Raw genomic sequence first — 24,202 nt, forward strand, 5'->3', positions numbered from 1 at the left:
ACACGTCATACATGTAAATCGCCTGTTATTTTTCCAACGTCATATCAACGATGCATCAGGCTATGTAGTATCTGGAACCACTAACGTGTCAGTGTAACCCGTATCAAATCAGAAAAACGGAAAACAGCAAGTTTCAGCACATCTTTGTTCCACAAACTTTTCAGGACTTGAAAACCTTACTATATTTTATAAGGGCAAAATTATCAAAGATTTAAAGTAGCTCTAGAAGAATGTTTTATCCGGCCATTGCCACCAGTATAGTATTGACTTCGTAACCGATGTTAAAATATAATTTTGTGGATACTTTATCTAATTTAATTGACCCTCGCAGATGCATTTTAAGTGGGATGATCCAAACAGTTGCCCATTTTCTATTGGAGAAAGTAGCGAGTGTTGTTCAAAAGGACAACATATCACGTAATCTGGTTGTTCGGACAACATCTCCGCTACCACTCTCAAGTACGACTATAGTTCTCTACCCACTGAACAAAATGTGCCCTTTTCTTCAGAGGTCTGCCTTTATATTAGTTAGACTAAATATTCTAGGCCATCATTTCGTGCAAAACCTCAACTGATTTCCGATATATCTATGGGTGTATGTGCGTGTCCACGTGTATGAATGTGTCTACATGTTTATGTGTGTGTGTATGCCTGTGTGTGTCCACATGTCTGTGTCTGTGTCCACATGTGTGTATGTTTGTGTCCACATGCATGAGTTTATGTAGGTGCGTGCATGTACGTATAGGTATATATATCAATTTACGTATTAATATACGTTCATTTATTTTTTTCAGATGTTTTGAGAGTTGAAGGCATTGAAATATTTGGATACTATGGTGAGCTTAGGAGCCATGCCGACAGTATCTAGGAATTCTGTCATCACATAACGTTTTCCCTGGTGTTCACCAGAAGGCAGGAATTTTTGGGAGCATTATTTCAGTAATGTTTCACTCTTCGCTAAGTGGAGTCACTCAAACATTCAGTTGGTGATTAGAGTTGGATAAACTTCCTGTGACGTCAGAGCTCCTATTCATTGACAGTATGACCCATAAAGCCCACCTTACAAGATAAATGTTTGAACGCCTTTAACCCTTTTCACAAAAATCTTAAGGAATAAACGAAAGTATATTTACGCATACTTTTAAGTGGTCTACTTAGTAATGCTCCTTTGATTTTTAGAGGTCTTTTCCTTTAATCAACCTTGTTGGCACTTAATTTCTCAACTTATATTATCTCTCATTTTGCCTAAAACTTTGACTGTGTGTATATATATATATATATATATATATATATATATATATATATATATATATATATATATATATATATATATATATATACATTCACACAAACAAAGACAGCCTGCATTGCAAAATCTGAGCGGATGAATATGGACAACGGGGGGACCTACGTACACGAGTGCATTGATTTTCCTTCCAATTTATCTAGTAAATTTGCCAACTTCAACTTCAAAAATGCCATACTACCACTTGCGGCTTACACTTTTCTCTACAACATATGAAAAAATCAACCTAGCATGACCACCATTTTTTGAGCTGTGGTTGCTGGAAGTCGCGGGATTTTTTCACCTTGGTAACCTCCAGGGGGTGAGAACTCACAATGTCAAAAAAGTTTTCAGCTCTATCCAAAATAGACAGATATAATTTTAACTAGGTGCAATCTAACACTGCAGAAATTTGTAGTGCAAAACAAGGTATCCCAAAACAAGCATCGATCTGTAATAGCTCTGGCGGCGGTTCTGAATGCATAAGAACAAAATGACAAAACGAAAAGCATTGTTTCCAAATGTATTTTTGAATTCTTTTAAATTGTACCACTGACAATAACGAGAGCCACAACGTAACAATCAGGCCAGCAGAATAAGTGGACGGCGGACAACTCAAGCAAACCTATTCTCGAAAGCAAAGTCCCCTTCGTCACCCTCCGAGCTCCAGACAAGCACGTGCGGGTCAGCCTTGTTACACGCGGAATCTAAAAAAACATACAGAATACAGAAACACTCAGTAATTGAAACACTGAGAAACATAATACAGACACATAACACTACAGAAACATGATATAGACACATAACAATGCAGAATCCTGATACAGACACATGACACTACAGAAACATGATACACACACAGAGCAATATAGAAACATGATACAGACACATGACAATACAGAAATATGACACAGGCAAATAAGAATACAGAAACATGGTATACACACACATAACAATACAGAAATATGATACACACACATAACAATACAGAATTTGATACAGACATATAACAATACAGAAACATGATACAGACACATAACACTACAGAAATATAATACAGACACATAACAACAGACACGTGATACAGACACATAACACTACAGAAACTTGATATAGACATATAGCAACACAGAATCCTGATATAGACACATAACAGTACAGAAACATGATACACACACACATGACAATACAGAAACATGATACAGACACATAACAATACAGAAACATGATACACACCATGACAATACAGAAACATGATACAGACACATGACAACACAGAATCCTGATAAAGACACATAACAATGCAGAAACATGATACAGACACATAAAAATACAGAAACATTATACAGACATAACAATACAAAAGCTGATACAGACACATAACAATACAGAAACATGGCACAGACACATAACATAGTTTGGGAAGGTCTGCCAGCAACCTGCAGATGATCGTGGGTAATGCTCGGTTTCTCCCCTCCATAATGGTGGCCGCCGTCGTATAAGTAAAATATTCTTGAGTACGGCGTAAAACACTAATCAAAGAAATAAATAAATCAGATAAATCATAACAATAGAGAAATATGACACAGACACTTAACAATACAGAATCCTGATACAAATACATAACAATATAGAAACATGATACAGACACATAACAATACAGAAACATGATTCAGACACAAAACAATACAGAAACATGATACAAACATACAACAATACATAAACATGCTACAGACACAAAACAATACAGAAACATGATACAAAAACATAACAATACATAAACATGCTACAGACACAAAACAATACATAAACATGCTACAGGCACATAACAATACAGAAATATGCTACAGACACATAACAATACAGAAATATGCTACAGACACATAACAATACATAAACATGCTACAGACACATAACAATACATAAACATGCTACAGGCACATAACAATACATAAACATGCTACAGACACACAACACTACAGAAACATGATACAGACACATAATACACAAACATGCTACAGACACATAACACTACAGAAGTATAACAAGGGAGGAGAGCGGGCGGAACTTTCGATCATCTTTAGACTTTCCACGATAGGCCAGAGAAGAGGCCAGGCTGAGCTAGACTTGAAGTCATGAAAATAGCGATGTTAGGTAAACATATGTACCTTCGTTCAATGGAATCACATACAATGATTCTCAAATTCATTAGATTCAAGTCTTTTCACATCCATTACAATGAAGGCTTCTGTCCTTCATGAAAATCAATTCTCACAATTAGAATACAGGATTCTTGTCTCCATTACAATCAAGGCTTCTCGCCTTCATCAGACTGAGGGCTTCCTTTCTCGCCTTCATTAGACTGAGGGCTTCCTTCATTTTAATGCAATCTTTTCACCTCCATCAGATTCTAGCCTTTTCACATTCATTAGAATGAATTCTTATCGCCGTCACTATAATAAAGGCTTCTCATCATTACAGTCAAGGCTTATCATTACAGTCGAGGCTTCTCGCCTTCATTGGAATTATTGCATCTCGTCTTCCTTACAATCAAGCCTTCTGGCTTTCATCAGACTCATGCCTTCTCACCTAGATTTTTATCCAGTCCTTTCAGGTTTCTCGCCATCATTAAAATCATGGCTTCTCACCTTCATTTTTATCCAGTCATTTAACCTTCATTCGAATCAAGAATTCTAGCCTTAGAATGAACATAAAGATTCTCTCCTATTTTACAGACTAGGGTTCTCACCAAAATCAATGAATTGTCAGAATTGTCAGAATGACCCTGAAGTATTCCCACCTTAACTAGAATCACTGACAAACAATCTCACCTTCTCGTTCTCGTTCTTCTGGAGTAAGCTTTTGTCTTCGTCGGATTTCTTCCAAGCAGGAGTCCTAAAAGTATTTCGTAATTAGAGCTTCTTATAAAACACCCACCAGACGTCAAAGATGTGTTAAAGTTACTTCATTAGAGACACGTGCGCCACAACAGGCAAAGTTGCTCCATTAGATGCACGTGCATCACCACAGGCAAAGTCGCTCCATTGGATACACATGCACCACAACTGGCAAAGTTACTCCATTAGACGCACGTGCACCACAACAGGCAAAGTTACTCCATTGGATACACATGCACCACAACAGGCAAAGTTGCTCCATTAGATACACATGCATCACCACAGGCAAAGTTGCTCCATTAGACGCACGTGCACCACAACAAAGTTACTCCATTGGATACACATGCACCACAACAGGCAAAGTTACTCCATTAGATACACATGCACCACAACAGGCAAAGTTGCTCCATTAGATACACATGCATCACCACAGGCAAAGTTACTCCATTAGACGCACGTGCACCACAACAGACAAAGTTACTCCATTGGATACACATGCACCACAAAAGGCAAAGTTACTCCATTAGATAGATATTCACCAAAACAGGCAAAGCTGCTCCATTGGATACACATGCACCACAAGGTTTACTGCATTAGATACCCATGCACCACAACAGGCAAACCTTGATACACATGCACAACAACAGGAAAAGTTACTCCATTGGATACACATGCACCACAACAGGCAAAGTTACTCCATTGGATACACATGCACCACAATAGGCAAAGTTACTCCATTAGATAGATATTCACCAAAACAGGCAAAGCTGCTCCATTGGATACACATGCACCACAAGGTTACTGCATTAGATACCCATGCACCACAACAGGCAAACCTTGATACACATGCACAACAACAGGAAAAGTTACTCCATTGGATACACATGCACCACAACAGGCAAAGTTACTCCATTGGATACACATACACCACCATAGGCAAAGTTACTCCATTAGATAGATATTCACCAAACAGGCAAAGCTGCTCCATTGGATACACATGCACCACAAGGTTACTGCATTAGATACTCATGCACCACAACAGGCAAACCTTGATACACATGCACAACAACAGGCAAAGTTACTCCATTGGATACACATGCACCACAACAGGCAAAGTTACTCCACTGGATACACATGCACCACAACAGGCAAAGTTACTCCATTGGATACACATGCATCGCCAAAAGCAAAGTTGCTCCATTAGACGCACATGCACCACAACAGGCAAAGTTACTCCATTGGATACACATGCATCACCACAAGCAAAGTTGCTCCATTAGAAGCACATGCACCACACAGGCAAAGTTACTCCATTGGATACACATGCACCACAAAAGGGCGAAGTTACTCATTAGATACATATTCACCAAAACAGGCAAAGTTGCTCCATTGGATACACATGCACCCACAAGGCTAACTCCATTAGATACACATGCACCACAACAGGCAAACTTTGATATACATGCACCACAACAGGCAAAGTTACTCCATTAGATACACATGCATCACCACAGGCAAAGTTCCCTCCATTAGACGCACGTGCACCACAACAGGCAAAGTAACTCCACTGGATACACATGCACCACAAAAGGCAAAGTTACTTCATTAGATACACATTCACCAAAACAGGCAAAGTTGCTCCATTGGATACACATGCACCACAAGGTTACTCCATTAGAAACACATGCACCACAACAGGCAAACTTTGATACACATGCACCACAACAGACACAGTTACTCCATTGGATACACATGCACCACAACAGGCAAACTTACTCCATTAGACAGATATTCACCAAACAGGCAAAGCTGCTCCATTGGATACACATGCACCACAAAGGTTACTGCATTAGATACTCATGCACCACAACAGGCAAACCTTGATACACATGCACAACAACAGGCAAAGTTACTCCATTGGATACACATACACCACAACAGGCAAAGTTACTCCATTGGATACACATGCACCACAACAGGCAAAGTTACTCCATTAGATAGAGTGAGTGAGTGCTTGGGATTTAACGTCGTACTCAACAATTTTTCAGTCATATGACGACGAAGGAATCATTAGGGTGCATGCACGTGTAATGTCCCTCCTTGTTGCAGGACGGATTTCCACCGCTCTTTTATTTACTGCTGCATCACTGAGACGACTTACCGAAGGCAAGTAAGCCGCCCCGCCCGAGCCATTATACTGATACGGTCAACCAGTCGTTGCACTATCCCTTCATGCTGAACGCCAAGCGAGGAAGTTACAACTTCCTCTTTAAAGTCTTAGGTGTGACTCGACCAAGGATTGATCCTGGATCTACCCGTCCCGATGCGGACGCTCTACTCAACTGTCCTATCCGGGCCGGTCCCATTAGATAGATATTCACCAAACAGGCAAAAGCTGCTCCATTGGATGCACATGCACACAAGGTTACTGCATTAGATACTCATGCACCACAACAGGCAAACCTTGATACACATGCACAACAACAGGCCAAAGTTACTCCATTGGGATACATATGCACCACAACAGGCAAAGTTACTCCATTGGATACACATGCACCACAACCGGCAAAGTTACTCCATTGGATACACATGCATCGCCAAAAGCAAAGCTGCTCCATTAGACGCACATGCACCACAACAGGCAAAGTTACTCCATTGGATACACATGCACCACAAAAGGCAAAGTTACTCCATTAGATACACACTCACACAAAACAGGCAAAGTTGCTCCATTAGATACACATGCACCACAAGGTTACTCCATCAGATACACATGCACCACAACAGGCAAACTTTGATACACATGCACCACAACAGGCAAAGTTACTCCATTAGATACATATGCATTACCACAGGCAAAGTTCCTCCATTAGACGCATGTGCACCACAACAGGCAAAGTTACTCCATGGATACACATGCACCACAAAAGGCAAAGTTACTCCATTAGATACACATTCACCAAAACAGGCAAAGTTGCTCCATTTCATACACATGCACCACAAGGTTACTCCATTAGATACACATGCACCACAACAGGCAAACTTTGATACACATGCACCACAACAGGCAAAGTTACTCCATTGGATACACATGCATCACAACAGGCAAATTTGCTTCATTAGATACACATGGCACCACAACAGGCAAAGTTACTCCATTGGATACACATGCAGCACAACAGGTAAACTTTGATACACATGCAACGACAACAGGCAAAGTTACTCCATTAGATACACATGCACCACAACAGGCAAACTTTGATACACATGCACCACAACAGGCAAAGTTGCTCCATTGGATACACATGCATCACCACAAGCAAAGTTGCTCCATTAGACGCACATGCACCACAACAGGCAAAGTTACTACATTGGATACACATGCATCACCACAGGCAAAGTTGCTCCATTAGACGCACGTTGCACCACAAAAGGGAAAGTTCCTTCATTAGATACACATGCACCACAACAGGCAAACTTTGATACACATGCACCACAACAGGCAAAGTTACTCCATTAGATACACATGCATCACCACAGGCAAAGTTGCTCCATTAGACGCACGTGCACCACAACAGGCAAAGCTACTCCATTGGATACACATGCACCACAAAAGGCAAAGTTACTCCATTAGATACACCTTCACCAAAACAGGCAAAGTTGCTCCATTGGATACACATTCACCAAAACAGGCAAAGTTGCTCCACTGGATACACATGCACAACAAGGTTACTCCATTAGATATACATGCACCACAACACGCAAAGGTCCTCCATTAAATACACATGCACCAAAACAGGCAAAGTTTGATACACATGCACCAAAACAGGCAAAGTTGCTCCATTAGATACACATGCACGACAACAGGCAAGGTCACTCCATTAGATGCACATGCACCACAAGGTTACTTCATTTGATTCACATGCACCACAACAGGCAAAGTTGCTCCATTAGACACACATGCACCACAACAGGCAAAGGTGCTCCATTAGATAAACATGCACCACAACAGGCAAAGTTACTCCACTGGATACACATGCACCACAACAGGCAAAGTTGCTCCATTAGATACACATGCACCACAACAGGCAAAGTTGCTCCTTTAGATACACATGCACCACAACAGGCAAAGCTGCTCCATTGGATACGAATGCGCCACAAGGTTACTCCATTGGATACACATGGAACACAACAGGCAAACTTTGATAAACATGCACCATAAGAGACAAATTTGTTCGATTAGATACACATGCACCACAACAGGCAAAGCTGCTCCATTGGATACACATGCACCACAACAGGCAAAGTTACTCCATTAGATACACATGCACCACAACAGGCAAACTTTGAAACACATGCACCACAACAGGCAAAGTTGCTCCATTAGATACACATGCACCACAACAGGCAAAGTTACTCCATTGGATACACATGCACCACAACAGGCAAAGTTGCTCCATTAGATATCCATGCACTACAACAGGAAAAGTTACTTTATTGGACACACATGCACCACAACAGGAAAACTTTGATACACATGCACCACAACAGGCAAAGTTGTTCCATTAGATACACATGCACCACAACAGGCAAAGTTGCTCCATTGGATACACATGCACTACAAGGTTACTCCATAAGATACACATGCACCATAACATGCAAATTTTGATACACATGCACCACAACAGGCAAAGTTGCTCCATTAGGTACCCATGCACCAAAACAGGCAAAGTTGCTCCATTGGATACACATGCACTACAAGGTTACTCCATTAGATACACATGCACCACAACAGGAAAATTTTGATACACATGCACCACAAAAGGCAAAGTTGCTCCATTAGATACACATGAACCACAACAGGCAAAGTTGCTCCATTAGATACACATGCACCACAACAGGCAAAGGTTGTTCCATTAGATACACATGCACCAGAACAGGCACCATAACAGGCAAAGTTGCTCCATTGGATACAGATGCACTACAAGGTTACTCCATAAGATACACATGCACCACAACAGGCAAAGTTGCTCCATTAGATACACATGCACCACAGCAGGCAAAGTTACTCCATTAGATACACATGCACCACAACAGGCAATCTTTGAAACACATGCACCACAACAGGCAAAGTTGCTCCATTAGATACACATGCACCAGAACAGGCAAAGTTACTCCATTGGATACACATGCACCACAACAGGCAAAGTTCCTCCATTAGATATCCATGCACTACAACAGGAAAAGTTACTTTATTGGACACACATGCACCACAACAGGAAAACTTTGATACACATGCACCACAACAGGCAAAGTTGTTCCATTAGATACACATGCACCACAACAGGCAAAGTTGCTCCATTGGATACACATGCACTACAAGGTTACTCCATTAGATACACATGCACCACAACAGGAAAATTTTGATACACATGCACCACAAAAGGCAAAGTTGCTCCATTAGATACACATGCACCACAACAGGCAAAGTTGCTCCATTAGATACACATGCACCACAACAGGCAAAGTTGTTCCATTAGATACACATGCACCACAACAGGCAAAGTTGCTCCATTGGATACACATGCACTACAAGGTTACTCCATTAGATACACATGCACCACAACAGGCAAATTTTGATACACATGCACCACAACAGGCAAAGTTACTCCATTAGATACACATGCACCACAACAGGCAAAGTTGCTCCATTAGATACACATGCACCACAACAGGCAAAGTTACTTAATTGGATACACATGCACCACAACAGGCAAACTTGCTCCATCAGATACACATGCACCACAACAGGGAAAGTTCCTCCATTAAATACACATGCACCAAAACAGGCAAAGTTTGATACACATGCACGACAACAGGCAAAGTTGCTCCATTGGATACACATGCACGACAACAGGCAAGGTTACTCCATTAGATACACATGCACCACAACAGGCAAAGTTGCTTCAATAGATACACATGCACCACAGCAGGCAAAGTTGCTCCATTAGATACATATGCACCACAACAGCCAAAGTTGCTCCATTAGATGCATATGCACCACAACAGGCAAAGTTGCTCCATTAGCATACATGCTCTACCACGGGCAAAGTTGCTCCATTAGATACACATGCACAGCAACAGGCAAAGTTGCTCCATTAGATACACATGCACCACAACAGGGAAAGTTCCTCCATTAAATACACATGCACCAAAACAGGCAAAGTTTGATACCCATGCACCAAAACAGGCAAAGTTGCTCCATAAGATACACATGCACGACAACAGGCAAGGTTACTCCATTAGATACACATGCACCACAACAGGTAAACTTTGATACACATGCACCACGACAGGCAAAGTTGCTCCATTAGATACACATGCACCACAGCAGGCAAAGTTGCTCCATTAGATACACATGCACCACAACAGCCGAAGTTGCTCCATTAGATGCATATGCACCAAAACAGGCAAAGTTGCTCCATTAGACATACATGCTCTACCACGGGCAAAGTTGCTCCATTAGATACACATGCACAACAGCAGGCAAAGTTGCTCCATTAGATACACATGCTCCACCACGGGCAAAGTTGCTTCATTAGATACACATGCACCACAACAGGCAAAGTTGCTCCATTAGACACATACGCACCACAGCAGGCAAAATTGTTCCATTAGATACACATGCTTCAAAACGGGCAAAGTTGCTCCATTAGATACAAATGAAGCCTAACAGGCAAAGCTACTCAACTAGATACACATGCACCAGAACATACATAGTTAGTCTATTAGATACACAGGCACCACAACGGACAAAGCTACTCCATTAAATAGAAATGCATCAAAACATGTGTGTTAAATTACGATTTTAATGAACGTCACAAGTTATTACTGAAAAATGGTGTGTCAAGGTTATGCCATCAAACCGCTTCACCCTGTTTTGCTATGAGTATAATTCTCTTGTAGCAAAATGTGTTCTGCATTCTGCATAGTTGTATCTAATATCGCTTAGCTCAGAGCCGAAGGCTTTATATTCATCTTCTTGAATTCGATCACCACGTTGGATATATGAACAGTTGCATTCAAAGCACACTGGAGATACATTTTTTTAACTACAGACAACCTGTAAACCAGCATCGTATACGATTTGGATACTGCTGTAATTCTTTCAGCATGAACATTCCTTGCGTCTTTCCATCATCATTGAAAACTGTTGACGGCTCCCCTTTGCACGATTCCGTCCTTATACTCGTATTGTATATACTTTCTTAGTCCTTTGGTGGTTTGTGTCACACGTCGTTTAAGGAATTGGTCTGGCTATTATTATTATTTATTATTAAATAATGTCCGTTTCATTCTTAATAATTCTAAAAGGTTTGGCACAATAAGTACAGAGTTATGTCCAGCTGTAAAACATACCCCGTCACATCTCTCCTCACACTCAGTGAAATTGCACTGAAACTGGACTGTGTCACCCCCTTTCAGCTGGAAAGCTTCAAAATACGGACTTATCACTTCTTTGCCAATAGTCCGGAAGCCAGTGGTTTTTTTGAAGACTGTCCCATCACCACATCTGTAAATAACAAGCATTTGGTGAATTTGTGACAAATACTTCACACGTGAATACAAATACAGGTTTCATAAAAATCAGTTTAAAAATACCAATGTACACGAAAGTCTGTGCACTATTATGCCATCATCTAGTAACCTGAAGTGTACCTAGATACTTTTATTTGGATAAATTAATTGGACAGACACCACTAAAATTAATGAAATCTTGTATGTTTGGCCGAGAGTACTTACCCAGCTTTAAGTATAGCGTAACTGCTTACTCCATTTCTGGCCACACAGCTGAGGGCTCGGAAGGCCACAACGGAATCTAGGCAAGGAGAAACACAATGCGCCTTCACATTATTTATACCAAAAACAATGCTAGAAAATGCAAATAACAATACCAAGTACAAAAGACAGACGGAGGGAACCGGAGGAAACTACTGTTTTTAAAGACATGACTTAGAGCTACTGCAAAACCAACGGGAGTTGGAATCGTACACACAACTTCTCTTGTTAAGAGCCTTGGAGTTGCAGTGGCCGCTATAGAGTGAGTGAGTGAGTGAGTGAGTGTCGTACTCTATCAGTCATCTGACGATGAATGAGTCTATAAAGTGCATGTAATGTGCCTCCTTGCTGCAGGAAGGATTGCCATCGCTCTTTTACCGAATGCTGCTTCACTGAGACAACTTACCGAAGGAAAGTAAGCCGCCACCGCCCGAGCCATTATACTGACACGGGTCAACCAGTCGTTGCACTATCTTGTTAATGCTGAACGCATAGCAAGGAAGTTACAAACTTCTTCTTTTGAGGTCTTAGGTGTGACCCAACCGAGGATTGACCCTGTATCTACCACCTTCCGGACTGATGTAGAACAGAATTGGTATCACTGACCCAATTCTTAAGCAGTGCTTTCGCTCGGCTCGTGCAGTTGCAATACAATTACTTACGCCTGCAACACATGTATGCCAATAGCCCGACATGTAAACTAGTGCTCAAAAGAAAGTATACAGCTGTTTGATCAGACATCAAATAAAAACGGAAAGAAATATATTTGAAATTATTTTTAATTCCATAAGAATATTCCATTTCACCTGAAACGTCCATACATACAGTTCATTAAATGGTGAAGGTTTGGTTTGATGGTCAGTCAAAGAGATGTGGTGTCAACAGAACATTTACACATTTGCAAAATTCAAATGAAGCATTTTTCCCTCTGGAAATGTCATTCAAATCATGCTCAGTAGCGAGTGTGGCCTCCAATGGCATTGGTGCAGGCCACAACACGTCGCCGCATTGATGACGTCAGGCGTCGAATGACGTTAGGTGTGATTCGTTGCCATTCTTGTTGGAGACACTCTTCCAGCTGTTGAACGGTCACAGGTGGCACTGGCAGTCTTCTGACTTGTCTGCCCAGGTGGTCCCACAAGTGCTCCATTGGATTGAGGTCGGGTGAACATGCCGGCCATGGTAAGAGATCGATGTTGGCGTTCTGTAGAAAGTTGTTCGTCAATCTTGCAGTATGAGGTCTTGCATTATCATGCTGGTACAAAATTCCTCTTTGCTGTTGGTGGATGAATGGCACTACAACCGTTCGTAAAACTTCATCCGTGTATCTGCGAGCATTGAGGTTCCCATGAATCACCACCAGCCTCGTCTTCAGATCGCCGCAGATGCCTCCTCACACCATCACACTACCACCTCCAAACGCTCGAACTTGCTGAACGCAATTTGGCACCAAACGTTCTCCTACACGCCTGTATACCCTAGCCCAACCGTCATTTTTGTACACGCAAAACCTGCTCTCGTCGGAGAACATTACCCGTGCCCATTCACGCCTCTGCCAGCGTAGAACACGCCTGGCCCATATCAGCCGACGACGTTGATTTTGAGGCGTCAGATAAACTCCACAATACGGTCGACGTGCCCTAATACCGTGTTGACGTACTCGACGGTAGACTGTGTGTCGACTAATCGGGTGCCCTAGTGCCGTCGCCGCCGTTGACGTTGCCGTTACGTTCCGATTGCGGAGGTGAATGGTCCGGATGTGTCGATCTTCAGCGGGGGTGGTGACGCGTGGTCGACCGCTCCTAGGCCTGTCGGATGTAACGCCTGTCTGCCGGAGTCGCTACATAAGTCTGACGATAGTTGCTCTTGTGCAACCAAAGGTTCTGGCAATGGCGGCGTTGGTCGCTCCTTGCTGGGCCATGCCGACAGCTCTCTCTCTCTCAACTTGGCTCAAAAGTGGCATACCTCTGGTGTTTTTCTGACGACTGTGTACCTAACGTTTCCCGTCGACTCATTTATACCGCCAAAATGCACGTTCATGTCGTGTTACACGTGGAAGGGCCATTTTTTGATTTTATGCTAAGTTTAGGCAAATCTTGCTTTATTGGGCCAGTTTGTTCCCTGGATGGATCGGCGTTTACACGGGTAATAGGGCTCATCATGGATAATTTCTCAATTTTTTACTTTGCGCGATTTTTATGTATTTGTTTTGGTGTATACTTTCTTTTGAGCACTAGTATATGTTACAACATGAATTATCAGTTACACTTTCCAGTCAAACATATTCATTCACCTATTTAGCATACAAATACCTATTTATTAACCTATTTATTAACCTATTTAGCATAAAAGTACTGCATGCTGGCAAAATACACGTGATTAGAAAAAAATCAGTTAAGATTATGAATGCCTGTGCCAATGTCTGAAGAGTTACTTCCGTAATAACGAATTTCAACACATTATTGTCACTTACATTAATTGAAGTAAGGTGACACTGGTATCATGTTCCTCTTCATATGATTTATGTTCCAGAATAAATGTCAGGAACGTCACATTCTCCAATACTGAAAATTATTTATTTATTTATTTATTTGATTGGTGTTTTGCGCCATACTCAAGAATATTTCACTTATACGACGGCGGCCAGTTTTATGGTGGGAGGATACGGGGCATAGCCCGGGGAAGCCCACCACCATCCGCAGGTTGCTGGAACACCTTCCCACGTACGGCCGGAGAGCTGAAAATTAATTACATTACACTGTACTGTGTTATAAGTACATACGTCAGTCTGAGCCTAATGAATGCCTGACGTTAATGCAATAAAGTGTGTTCTGACGAAACACTACTAGCCTGTGCCCATTGAGATTGGGTGTTCGCGAAGAATGAACAAATAAACAAATAAATAAATCAACGAACAAATTAATAAATTAAAGGACATCCACTAATACCACAGGTTGAATAACGGTTTTTAGAAATTCTTACTCGACGGATCAACTGCTCTTAATCGGATCTTCTTTCCCATGTAAATATTGTCGGTGAGAACTACCGCGTTGGTGATGTCAATGACACTAAGTTCAAAGGTCAGTTGCCGTGTCCGAGACGTCTCCGAGACGAGTTTCTGTTCACTAGGCAGAATGTGCCTAGAAAAACAGAAAAAATAGTTGTGATGATTGAGTCAAAAAATTTTATCAGTTTACTTTTTTATTGGGGCTATTGATGGAGATAACACATCAAGGGACGTGGGGTCCATCGCAAAGGGGAGCATTGCATACCTCCTGAATTTAAACCACACGATGTGGATTTGAACCTCGGACCCCTTGGTCAGTGGTTATTGGAATACCAAAGAAATCAGAGATCAGCAGGAGCTGGTGCAGCCTATGGCATTCCCAAAAACCTTCTCAAAGAAGACAAAGCGAACAGGAACAATCACACCCAGTCAAGCCATCTGCATATTATAAAACTGATCGTCACTTATGAACTGAAGTGTTTTGAACGTATGTTGTAATATGCCAGAAACATCATTTTTTTACAATATACATAATGTCTGCACATACCAAGAGTATGTCGCCTGCTGAGTTAAACTTCAAATTTTTGATATGGGTGAGTTTGATCTCACTAGCCCATTGAAACTTCGGGAATCCAAGACAAAAGCCGTGGCAGACAAAACCCCCGGGGGACAAAAACCCTGGCGGGCAAAAGCCCCGTCGTCCTACTTAACCGACAAAACATATCACACAATCCAACAAACATGATGTTAAATATTTGTTGACAGGAATGGTGCGACTTTGTTTTCCATCTAAAAAATTGTCATCAAAGCGTACCCCACTCTGTCACTCTGCTTTCCTCTCATAAGCGTACGTTTTCAACACAATATCGCCAAATATGATCTCTGATGTCTATAATATTATTATCGAATGTTTTTCGTCAAGCAAATAAGATTTTTATACCATTATACAAAATCTGTTTGGATGAAATATTTCAGCATAGCATACATGTTATAGCTTACTATGATTCACAATATCATCTCGCGGCCAGTGTAAGGTATACATATTGAGTACGTTTACAGGCATCTTATGCAATTTTATTTGTTCACGACAACAAATGTGTTTTAATTATTCGAACTTTAAACCAAATCATAGTATCGTTCACAAGAAAAAGATTATTTTTGAATACTTTTAAAAAAGAATGAAAAAAAAATATTTTTATATGTTACTGTGGACTTTTTTCTATTTTATATTCCCTACTTGGATGTATATGATAAATAAAACGAATCAGTGATCTTAACGTTAAATCGGTAACATTCTATATAACTTGCATAAATTACAATTTATATATAATTCCCTCAAAATCAGGAACAGAACGAATGCTGGTTGCATGTTTTTGAACTTTTACACTCTGACAGAGTGAAACCGGCACGTTTTGTTTCTTTTGTTTGCTGAGGTCGAAACTATCATTGCTACAAGTGTTTGCAATCAACCGTAAAATTCCAGGATTTGAATGTTTCAAGTTTTCTCAAACATTTACCATATACGCTTAATACTGATCGTGGGGCTTATGTCCTCCGAAGGTTTTGTCCTCCGAAGGTTTTGTCCGCGGGGTTTTTGTCCGCGGGGTTTTTGTCCGCGGGGTTTTTGTCCGCCGGGGCTTTTGTCCGTCCCCCAAACTTCAGACATCTGATATCGGCGAGTTTGATCCCACTTGCCCAGCTAAATTTCAAACATTTGATATCGGCGAGTTTGATCTCACTTGCCCAGTTAAATTTCAAACATTTGATATCGGCGAGTTTGATCTCACTTGCCCAGTTAAATTTGAAATATTTGATATCGGTGAGTTTGATCTCACTTGCCCACTTAAATTTCAAACATTTGATATCGGTGAGTTTGATCTCTTTTGGCGGTTAAACTTCAAACATTTGATATGGGTGAGTTTCTCCATAGACGACAAGAGAAAATATGTTTCTTTAGCGTTAGGCAAGAAACAAATCTATGTGGTTAGGTTAGAGCACTTCAAGATGAACAAAAGTTTACATATATACCAAGCGTGTTCTTTCTTGTTCTACAGGCAGTTTTCTGTCTCAATTTACACGTCCCCTAGTACCATGGCTTAAGCAGAATTAGGTTAAAAGAATACAATGATGTCAAATGCATACCCATCCGTTAGCGACTCGGTGAAGGTCAGAGCCTTGCCGTGGGAGTCGTACACACAAGACAGAGTATGAATCCGCTTGTGAGTGATCACGTGACGATTTTCCTCTCCCCAACCAATCTCCACGTCCAAGGTGTACAGGTGCCCGGATCCTTTCTCCTACAAATCAAAGATTCCAAAGAAGATAATTTAGATTTTTTTCCTTATTACTTTGTTTATACATCTTTTGTTAGTTTTCAGGAGTTATTGCTGTGTCTAAGTTGGAGAATGTTACTAATTCAACTCCTGTCAGTTTGTGGTTGAAGGAAACCACTTGAAGTAAATATCACCGCTCAACCCGTGCAAGCGAGATCCTCAAGCCTTTTGGGTTTAAGATCAATCTTCTTGGGCGAGTGCGGCGAATTAGCGGCTGCACCAAAGGCACCAAGACAACTGAAATGATGCAGGATGAGGAAAGCCTGTATGCACTATGCTTGATGGATGATTGTAACGTGACGTCATATGGGCAGCGTTACAGCCCTGTGGTGGAGAGAACATGTCAGAAGCAGAGATCAGAATGTGGCACGAGAATTATAACATCCAAAGTAATAATACTGATTCATGACCACTTATTTATTTATTTATTTATTTGATCGGTGTTTTTGCGCCGTGGTCAAAGAATATTTCACTTATACGACGACGACCAACCTTATGATGAGAGAAAACTAGGCAGAGCCCGGGGAAACACACGAGCTTCCACAGGCTCCTGGGACATTGCGCCGCGCTGGTGTGCTAAGCACGAGAATGCCATATACAGCAAGAGAATGCCCAAAGAAATACGCGATTGTCCGAAGAAGTACGAGAATGTCCAGTGCTTCACGAGATGGTCCAATGCAGCACTTGAAGCTATGCACGCACAACATGCGCATTTTTTACATTACTTAGTTATTTCTTATTTGGGCATTTGCGTCCCAGTCTATGCTTAATCGGCGATAACTAATTTCAAATGTCCATTTAACGACCATTTTCACAAAACCTAAGTTAATTTTGTTCGTTAATCCCCTTCTTTCAAGGACATATAACCTAATCAAAAATATTAGAATTACAAAGCACTGAAAAAGCGGTTGTGGCAATTCAAGTGACGGAAGCCATTTTTAGATAATATCAAAGGTTTTATTTATTTATTTATTTATTTATTTTGATTGGTGTTTTACGCCGTAAACAAGAATATTTAAATTTTATATTCCAACGGCAGCCAATATTATGGAGGGAGGAAACCGGGCAATGCCCCCCCCCCCCCCCCAAAAAAAAAAATACCTCCACCATCAAAGCTGTTTAAGATATTTTGATCCAAACGAAATAAATAAATAAAAACGAATGCGTAAACAATAGTCTGCGAACGAAACGACATCAGTAAGCCATCTAATATATTTATTTATTTGATATTTATTTCATGTTTATTTGATATTTATTCACGAGAACATCCCTCTTGAGGTTAAGTCTATGGATCCAGGGAAAACCAAAAATCCTGACCTGAACGTGCGGTCGAACCTTTCTGGACCTATAGTCAGACCTATTACGTCGGTGGCCAAAGATTTTTTTCAAAGGGAGTCTTCAGTGCGCTCCACCATCGATGAGCCTTTACTAGGATATAATACCCGGAGTATTAAGGTAGGCCGGGTATATCTGACAGAATCTGTTTAGAACTTTAGCTTACATAAAACTGGCATTCGGTGTCTTCTTGTCCCTTTTCCAGGACACCAATCAGGTAATGATCTCTTGTCCCACGTGATATAAATGGTCGGTCCCCATTCTTGCACTTCGCTAAAGCAAATGCCGGCACTTGAGTAATCATGCGAAGGGTGGCCACGCCGTGGATATCTTCCGGACACTGAGGGCTTACTTAAAATACATATACGTGTCACACATAATGAAACGGACATAAAACACTAAGAAATGGATAGTCCAGTTACCTATTGATGAATATTCGTCTTAACGAAATAAAGATTAATATTCTTAGAGGACGAACGATTTCTTAGTGCCCAGAGCCAATAATCATACGGAAAATAATTCTTACATTTTAAATTTAGTTTATACTGATATAAGCAAAAAACAGGCCCATTTCATTGACTAATTCTAAGATGTTGGCTTTTTAGTAGTTTCCCATATTACTTTGATCGCAAACACGACTTTCTCTCCGTCTGGGAGGCCCCTCACAAAACGATTTTTACATTGCTGCATCACAGGCACATCATGCTAAAGACACCAGAGATGACACCCTACCCGCTATGCTGACAGTGTGCCTGCTAATACTTCATGACATCATCAATCAGAGGCCCTATGTCAAACCTAACAGTGTGATTTAAAAATAGACATACATTTATGTTAGGTTCTCCAAAGCATTTCGCCCATTTAGTTCGATATGTCCATGTCATATAAAATCATATTACTCGCTGCCCCCCAGTAAAACCATTTGATTTCACATTTGATACTCATTAGTTTGGTACTTATATGTCTCAGAGATTTCAAAGTCAAAAAGAACGAAATTCAAGAGCTTACAGCGTGGAGCGTCTGCCTGGACAGTTAAAAGGCCAGTCTGAAAGAATCCAAATGAGAATCAGAGTACAGGAGTAATATTACACATTAACCTGTTTTCTAAGTTTCTAATTTTAAATCTTTCTCTCGTTCCAAAACACCCACAGGATCAGTCTCCCTTTTTAAAATTACAAACAACCAAACTACAGATTCTGAAAATTAAATGATATGTTATGTCTAGTAATACTTACTACCATTACATACTTGTATCTTGTTCTGAAGCCTTGTGTGGTAACAATGTGAGACAATTGGAAGATGAATGAAGAATGTGTCGGCTTCAATCTAAGCACCAAACTCATTTCATTATGCCCTATATTAGATAGCTCCGTCATCTGAAATATCGCACGGAGTCAATGTGTGAAGAGTTTTCTCAATACCGACAATTCTAAAGAATTTAGAATATTATATCATATTATATTGTAATATTATATTATAATATTTGATCTTTTGAGTGACGTTAGACATTGTTCAATGTTCTGTCGCTATGAATGTGCCCAAAAAAAGCCAATGCGCCCAAACACGCCACTATATCCAAAAGACGTCATCGTAAAGAGAAGAATGAACAATTGACAACACAGACATGCTATTATTTCCCAACTTATTTATTTATTTTTATCTATTTGATTGTTGCTTTACGCAGTACTCAAGAATATTTCAATTATACTTCTGCGGCCAGCATTAGAGAAGTGGGAGAAAACCGGGCAAATCCAGTGGGAAACCGTAGATTGCTACAAAGCATTCCCAATCACGGCCAATTATTTGCCTAAGGACTAAGAATAGGAAACGTCTGGAAATAATACTCACCAATCCGTTTATCACAGTCGCCAGGATAAGTTGGAGATTTTGCATCGTCTCCTGGAATACAACAGTTTTTTTTCTGACAATACAACATGACAATTTCTAATACTAAATAAAAAGCTGATTATTTATTTATTTACTTTATTGTTCTTTTACGCCGTACTCAAGAATATTTCACTTATACGACGGTGGTCAGCATTATGGCGGGAGGAAACCTGGCAGACCCCGGTGGAAACCGACAACCATCCGTAGGTTGCTGTTAAACCTCTAAGACATGAAGAGAGAAATTACAAAAATCAATCTATATAGCTGCTCCTTCAGTAGTACTATGTTCCAGAACCAGTTGTGAGTTCACTACAGAATTCTTAGCACAATACCGATAGCGGCAAGTTTCACTGGTTTCAGCTGTCACAATACACAAATTCTAACACTGAGTCAGAGATTTTCATGATGGGCTACGTTGCAAATTTTAATCTTATGATACTGCTACCCTGATCAGTATGTTGGACAAATTAATATATTCGTGTGAAAGTTTCGTGAAGATGTCCACAAAAATAACACTAGCCTTCCGTGACCTGGTTTTGACAACGGAATCCAGCCAATGTGGTCATGAAACACAATGATCTCACTTCAGTCTAGATAATTTTGGTCACTGAGTTATCTCCCATTTGCATGACACAGTTGATTGTAAAAATATATTTATTCTATAGTTGTGTAACGAATCGGTTCATATCAGGGACATAACTGAAAATACTGTTCCAATTTTACAAACATATGCAGTTCCATGGTTCATGTTAGAAAATAGGGACATATGTACACCTATGAAAATGGCACCCATATCCACGTTTATATTCAGAGAATAATAACACAACAACATCAACATATGCTGATACTGCGACGTCCTGTCAATTTAAAAAGTCTGAGACTAAAGTAACGTCCTTGTAGTTCACAAAGTTAACAAGGGCATTTTGTGAACAGTTTTACTCACGGATTCTTGTCGTCTCTGGTTCCCAGGGTGCTTTCAGAATGACGTAGATCTACTTTAGGAAAGGTCCGTGAGGGTATGAAAGCCAGTGTGGTTTCTGGGCCTCAACACTTTGTGCAAGATGACGCGAATTTCGCAAATTACAGTTGGTTGGTGTGTTAATCCGGTGCTGCTATGATACTGTAATTTAAATTTCTTTCGTTATAGCTGTATATAGTTGTAAATTCGCATTTGCCTGTCCCTTAATGTGACTTTACTATAAACGAGGCCTGGGAAGGTGCGATCACTGTATTGCCAAGTATAGCTTCCTCGCTATAGTGGATGGAGGGACAGAGTTTCTATGGAGTGATAGCGATGAAGATATGAAGCCTCTGGTGGCACATTCATGGGTTAATTTATTTATTTTTGCGCTGGTTGTTGAATTACTCAAGACGTTTTTTACTTATACATGTACGAAAGGGGTTATTTTTGATTATCTCAACATATAGCCTAGGAAATTCCATGAATGTTTTTGTGTATATATAGGGATAGAGTTGTAGACAGGAGTTGAAGATAAATGTTTCTGGCTCTTTCTGAAATGTTAGCTATCTTGAAACATACTTAAATAGTAGATTTCATAATTTATGCTCTTTGTTGTCGACTTCAGAATTAAAATATGTAATGGCACGAGAAACTTGAGGCTTATTGCATATAGTCTGCTGGCCTGTGTGGCGGATGAGGATAACATAGATCTGTACGAACAACAAATTCAGCCCTTCAACAGACATTTTATAACTGCAAATAAGCTGATCATAAAATGTTTTTTCACGTAATCTTTATCGGTGTGGAGGATTCAAACACGAACACCTAACCTCACAATATCATCGGCCCATTTCGTCACACTTTACTCGATCACCCGCGGATAAATATAGCTTAATGCTCCTTTATCAGCCTCTTTTGGGGAAGTTGCGTCAACGAATGAATCGCGGCTACACATCGGTTCTTGTACCTGGCTAAATCCCCATCACCACAACCGATAAAACTCAATGACTGTGATGCTTACCATGGCGGAGGTAGACATTCCTGACTAAATCCCCATCACCACAACCGATAAAACTCAATGACTGTGATGCTTACCATGGCGGAGGTAGACATTCCTGACTAAATCCCCATCACCACAACCGATAAAACTCAATGACTGTGATGCTTACCATGGCGGAGGTAGACATTCCTGACTAAATCCCCATCACCACAACCGATAAAACTCAATGACTGTGATGCTTACCATGGCGGAGGTAGACATTCCTGACTAAATTCCCATCACCACAACCGATAAAAACTCAATGACTGTGATGCTTACCATGGCGGAGGTAGACATTCCTGACTAAATTCCCATCATAACTACCGGTAGAAACTCAATGGCTGAGTTTAACCACTTGAAGCATAGCGTTCACACAAAAAAACACATTTGTGTTGAAATCTAACACAACATGTGTTGTTTGATTCACCACAGAAATGTGTTACCCCAACACAAACATGTGTTAATTAAATGTGAAGTACACATATTTATGTAACAAAATAATATCACACAAACAAGAACTTGTGTTAAATGAACACATGATAGAGTTGTTCAAATATGACACGAGTGTTTTGTGCGTGTTCTAACATTTTGGATGAAGCGATTGATAGCCTGTTGTTGTTGTCTGGATTAAAAATGCAAGATCACAATGACTTGTTTATCTTTCAAAAGTTCACTTCCAGATCACTGTTTAAATGTTCAGTTTCTTTTATTATTCACAGTTCTCTTGTCCGGGTCTCACGTGGGCTTTGTCGTATTTGTAGGGCTTTAGATACGGTCACATGAATTAAATCGTTCAATAATATTTTATTTATGGATTTTTCCTGCTTCACGAGCATTTCAGCCATTTGATTGGTTCTCTGATAATTAGGCCGCGAAGCTGTTTTAACGCGGAATGAAGCCGTATATATATATCAAGGGGTGGTTGTATAAAGTCTGAAATACAGACCATTGTTATTACGAGCGTTATGGGGGCCTTGGTGATTGGCGAATCGATCAAAGTGATTATGAGAAATCGGATTGAATGTGTGACGATTAGAGAAGGTTGATTTGAACTGCGTGCAACACTAGAGCAAATGGTTTGGTCTTTATTGTGATACTTTTACTGTAACATATGCGTAAGTTTTTTGTACACGTGAAAATCTGTATGCATGTGTAAGTAAAAAATTGCTTAGATTTTTTTTCCAAATAAACGAAAACGCAATATTCTAAAATTGGATATATGTGTAGCCTACAATTCTTAATTCTGCTTGTACATATATGTGTAATTTGACAATAAATAGCGCAGCACGTAAATTGGCTACAGAGCTCTGAAACACATTTTTGAAGTTGCGCGATGAGGAAGGTCACGGAGACCCGGTAAATTCCACCTTAGGACCTTATTAATCTAAAGTACTTTGTTCACGACTTCAAACGGGCCCCTAGCGGCATTGTTAGTGGCCATGGCTGTGTGCCAATTAACGGTATAATCCTTCAATAAATCATTGAAGCGCTTGGTATTGGTCTGGTTGCGGTTCATCTCGGCAAGGTCAAGGTTATGTATAAATATAAAGCCTCCAGTGATTCGTTTGGTTATAATTACATAATCATTAGTGAGCACGAACGGGCATCTTCACTGTTGG

General features: G+C 40.4%; 1 protein-coding gene across 1 annotated transcript; it reads right to left on the minus strand.

The window, feature by feature from the left end:
• Positions 1 to 1,900: 1,900 nt before the first annotated feature.
• Positions 1,901 to 24,099, minus strand: LOC135475112 (vitelline envelope sperm lysin receptor-like). The gene is made up of 10 exons (XM_064754855.1): positions 23,977 to 24,099; positions 20,545 to 20,595; positions 19,705 to 19,741; positions 18,863 to 19,047; positions 17,171 to 17,325; positions 15,004 to 15,161; positions 11,986 to 12,061; positions 11,602 to 11,755; positions 4,117 to 4,180; positions 1,901 to 1,992 (listed from the first exon to the last, which is right to left on the minus strand). Exons 1-10 carry the CDS (start codon positions 24,097 to 24,099, stop codon positions 1,901 to 1,903), a joined length of 1,095 nt encoding a protein of 364 aa, XP_064610925.1.
• Between the last annotated feature and the right edge of the window lie 103 nt (positions 24,100 to 24,202).

The sequence above is a fragment of the Liolophura sinensis genome, chromosome 9, assembly GCF_032854445.1.
Source record: "Liolophura sinensis isolate JHLJ2023 chromosome 9, CUHK_Ljap_v2, whole genome shotgun sequence".
NCBI lineage: Eukaryota > Metazoa > Mollusca > Polyplacophora > Chitonida > Chitonidae > Liolophura > Liolophura sinensis.

Coding starts and splice junctions, on each gene's coding strand:
- LOC135475112 (XM_064754855.1), bottom strand. CDS start 24,099: ATGAACCGCAACCAGACCAATACCAAGCGCTTCAATGATTTATTGAAG. Junction 17,326..18,862: donor ACACCGAATGCCAGTTTTAT/GTAAGCTAAAGT, acceptor TTTGATTTGTAG/GAGAAAGGATCCGGGCACCT. Junction 4,181..11,601: donor GTGAGGAGAGATGTGACGGG/GTATGTTTTACA, acceptor AAATACTTTTAG/GACTCCTGCTTGGAAGAAAT.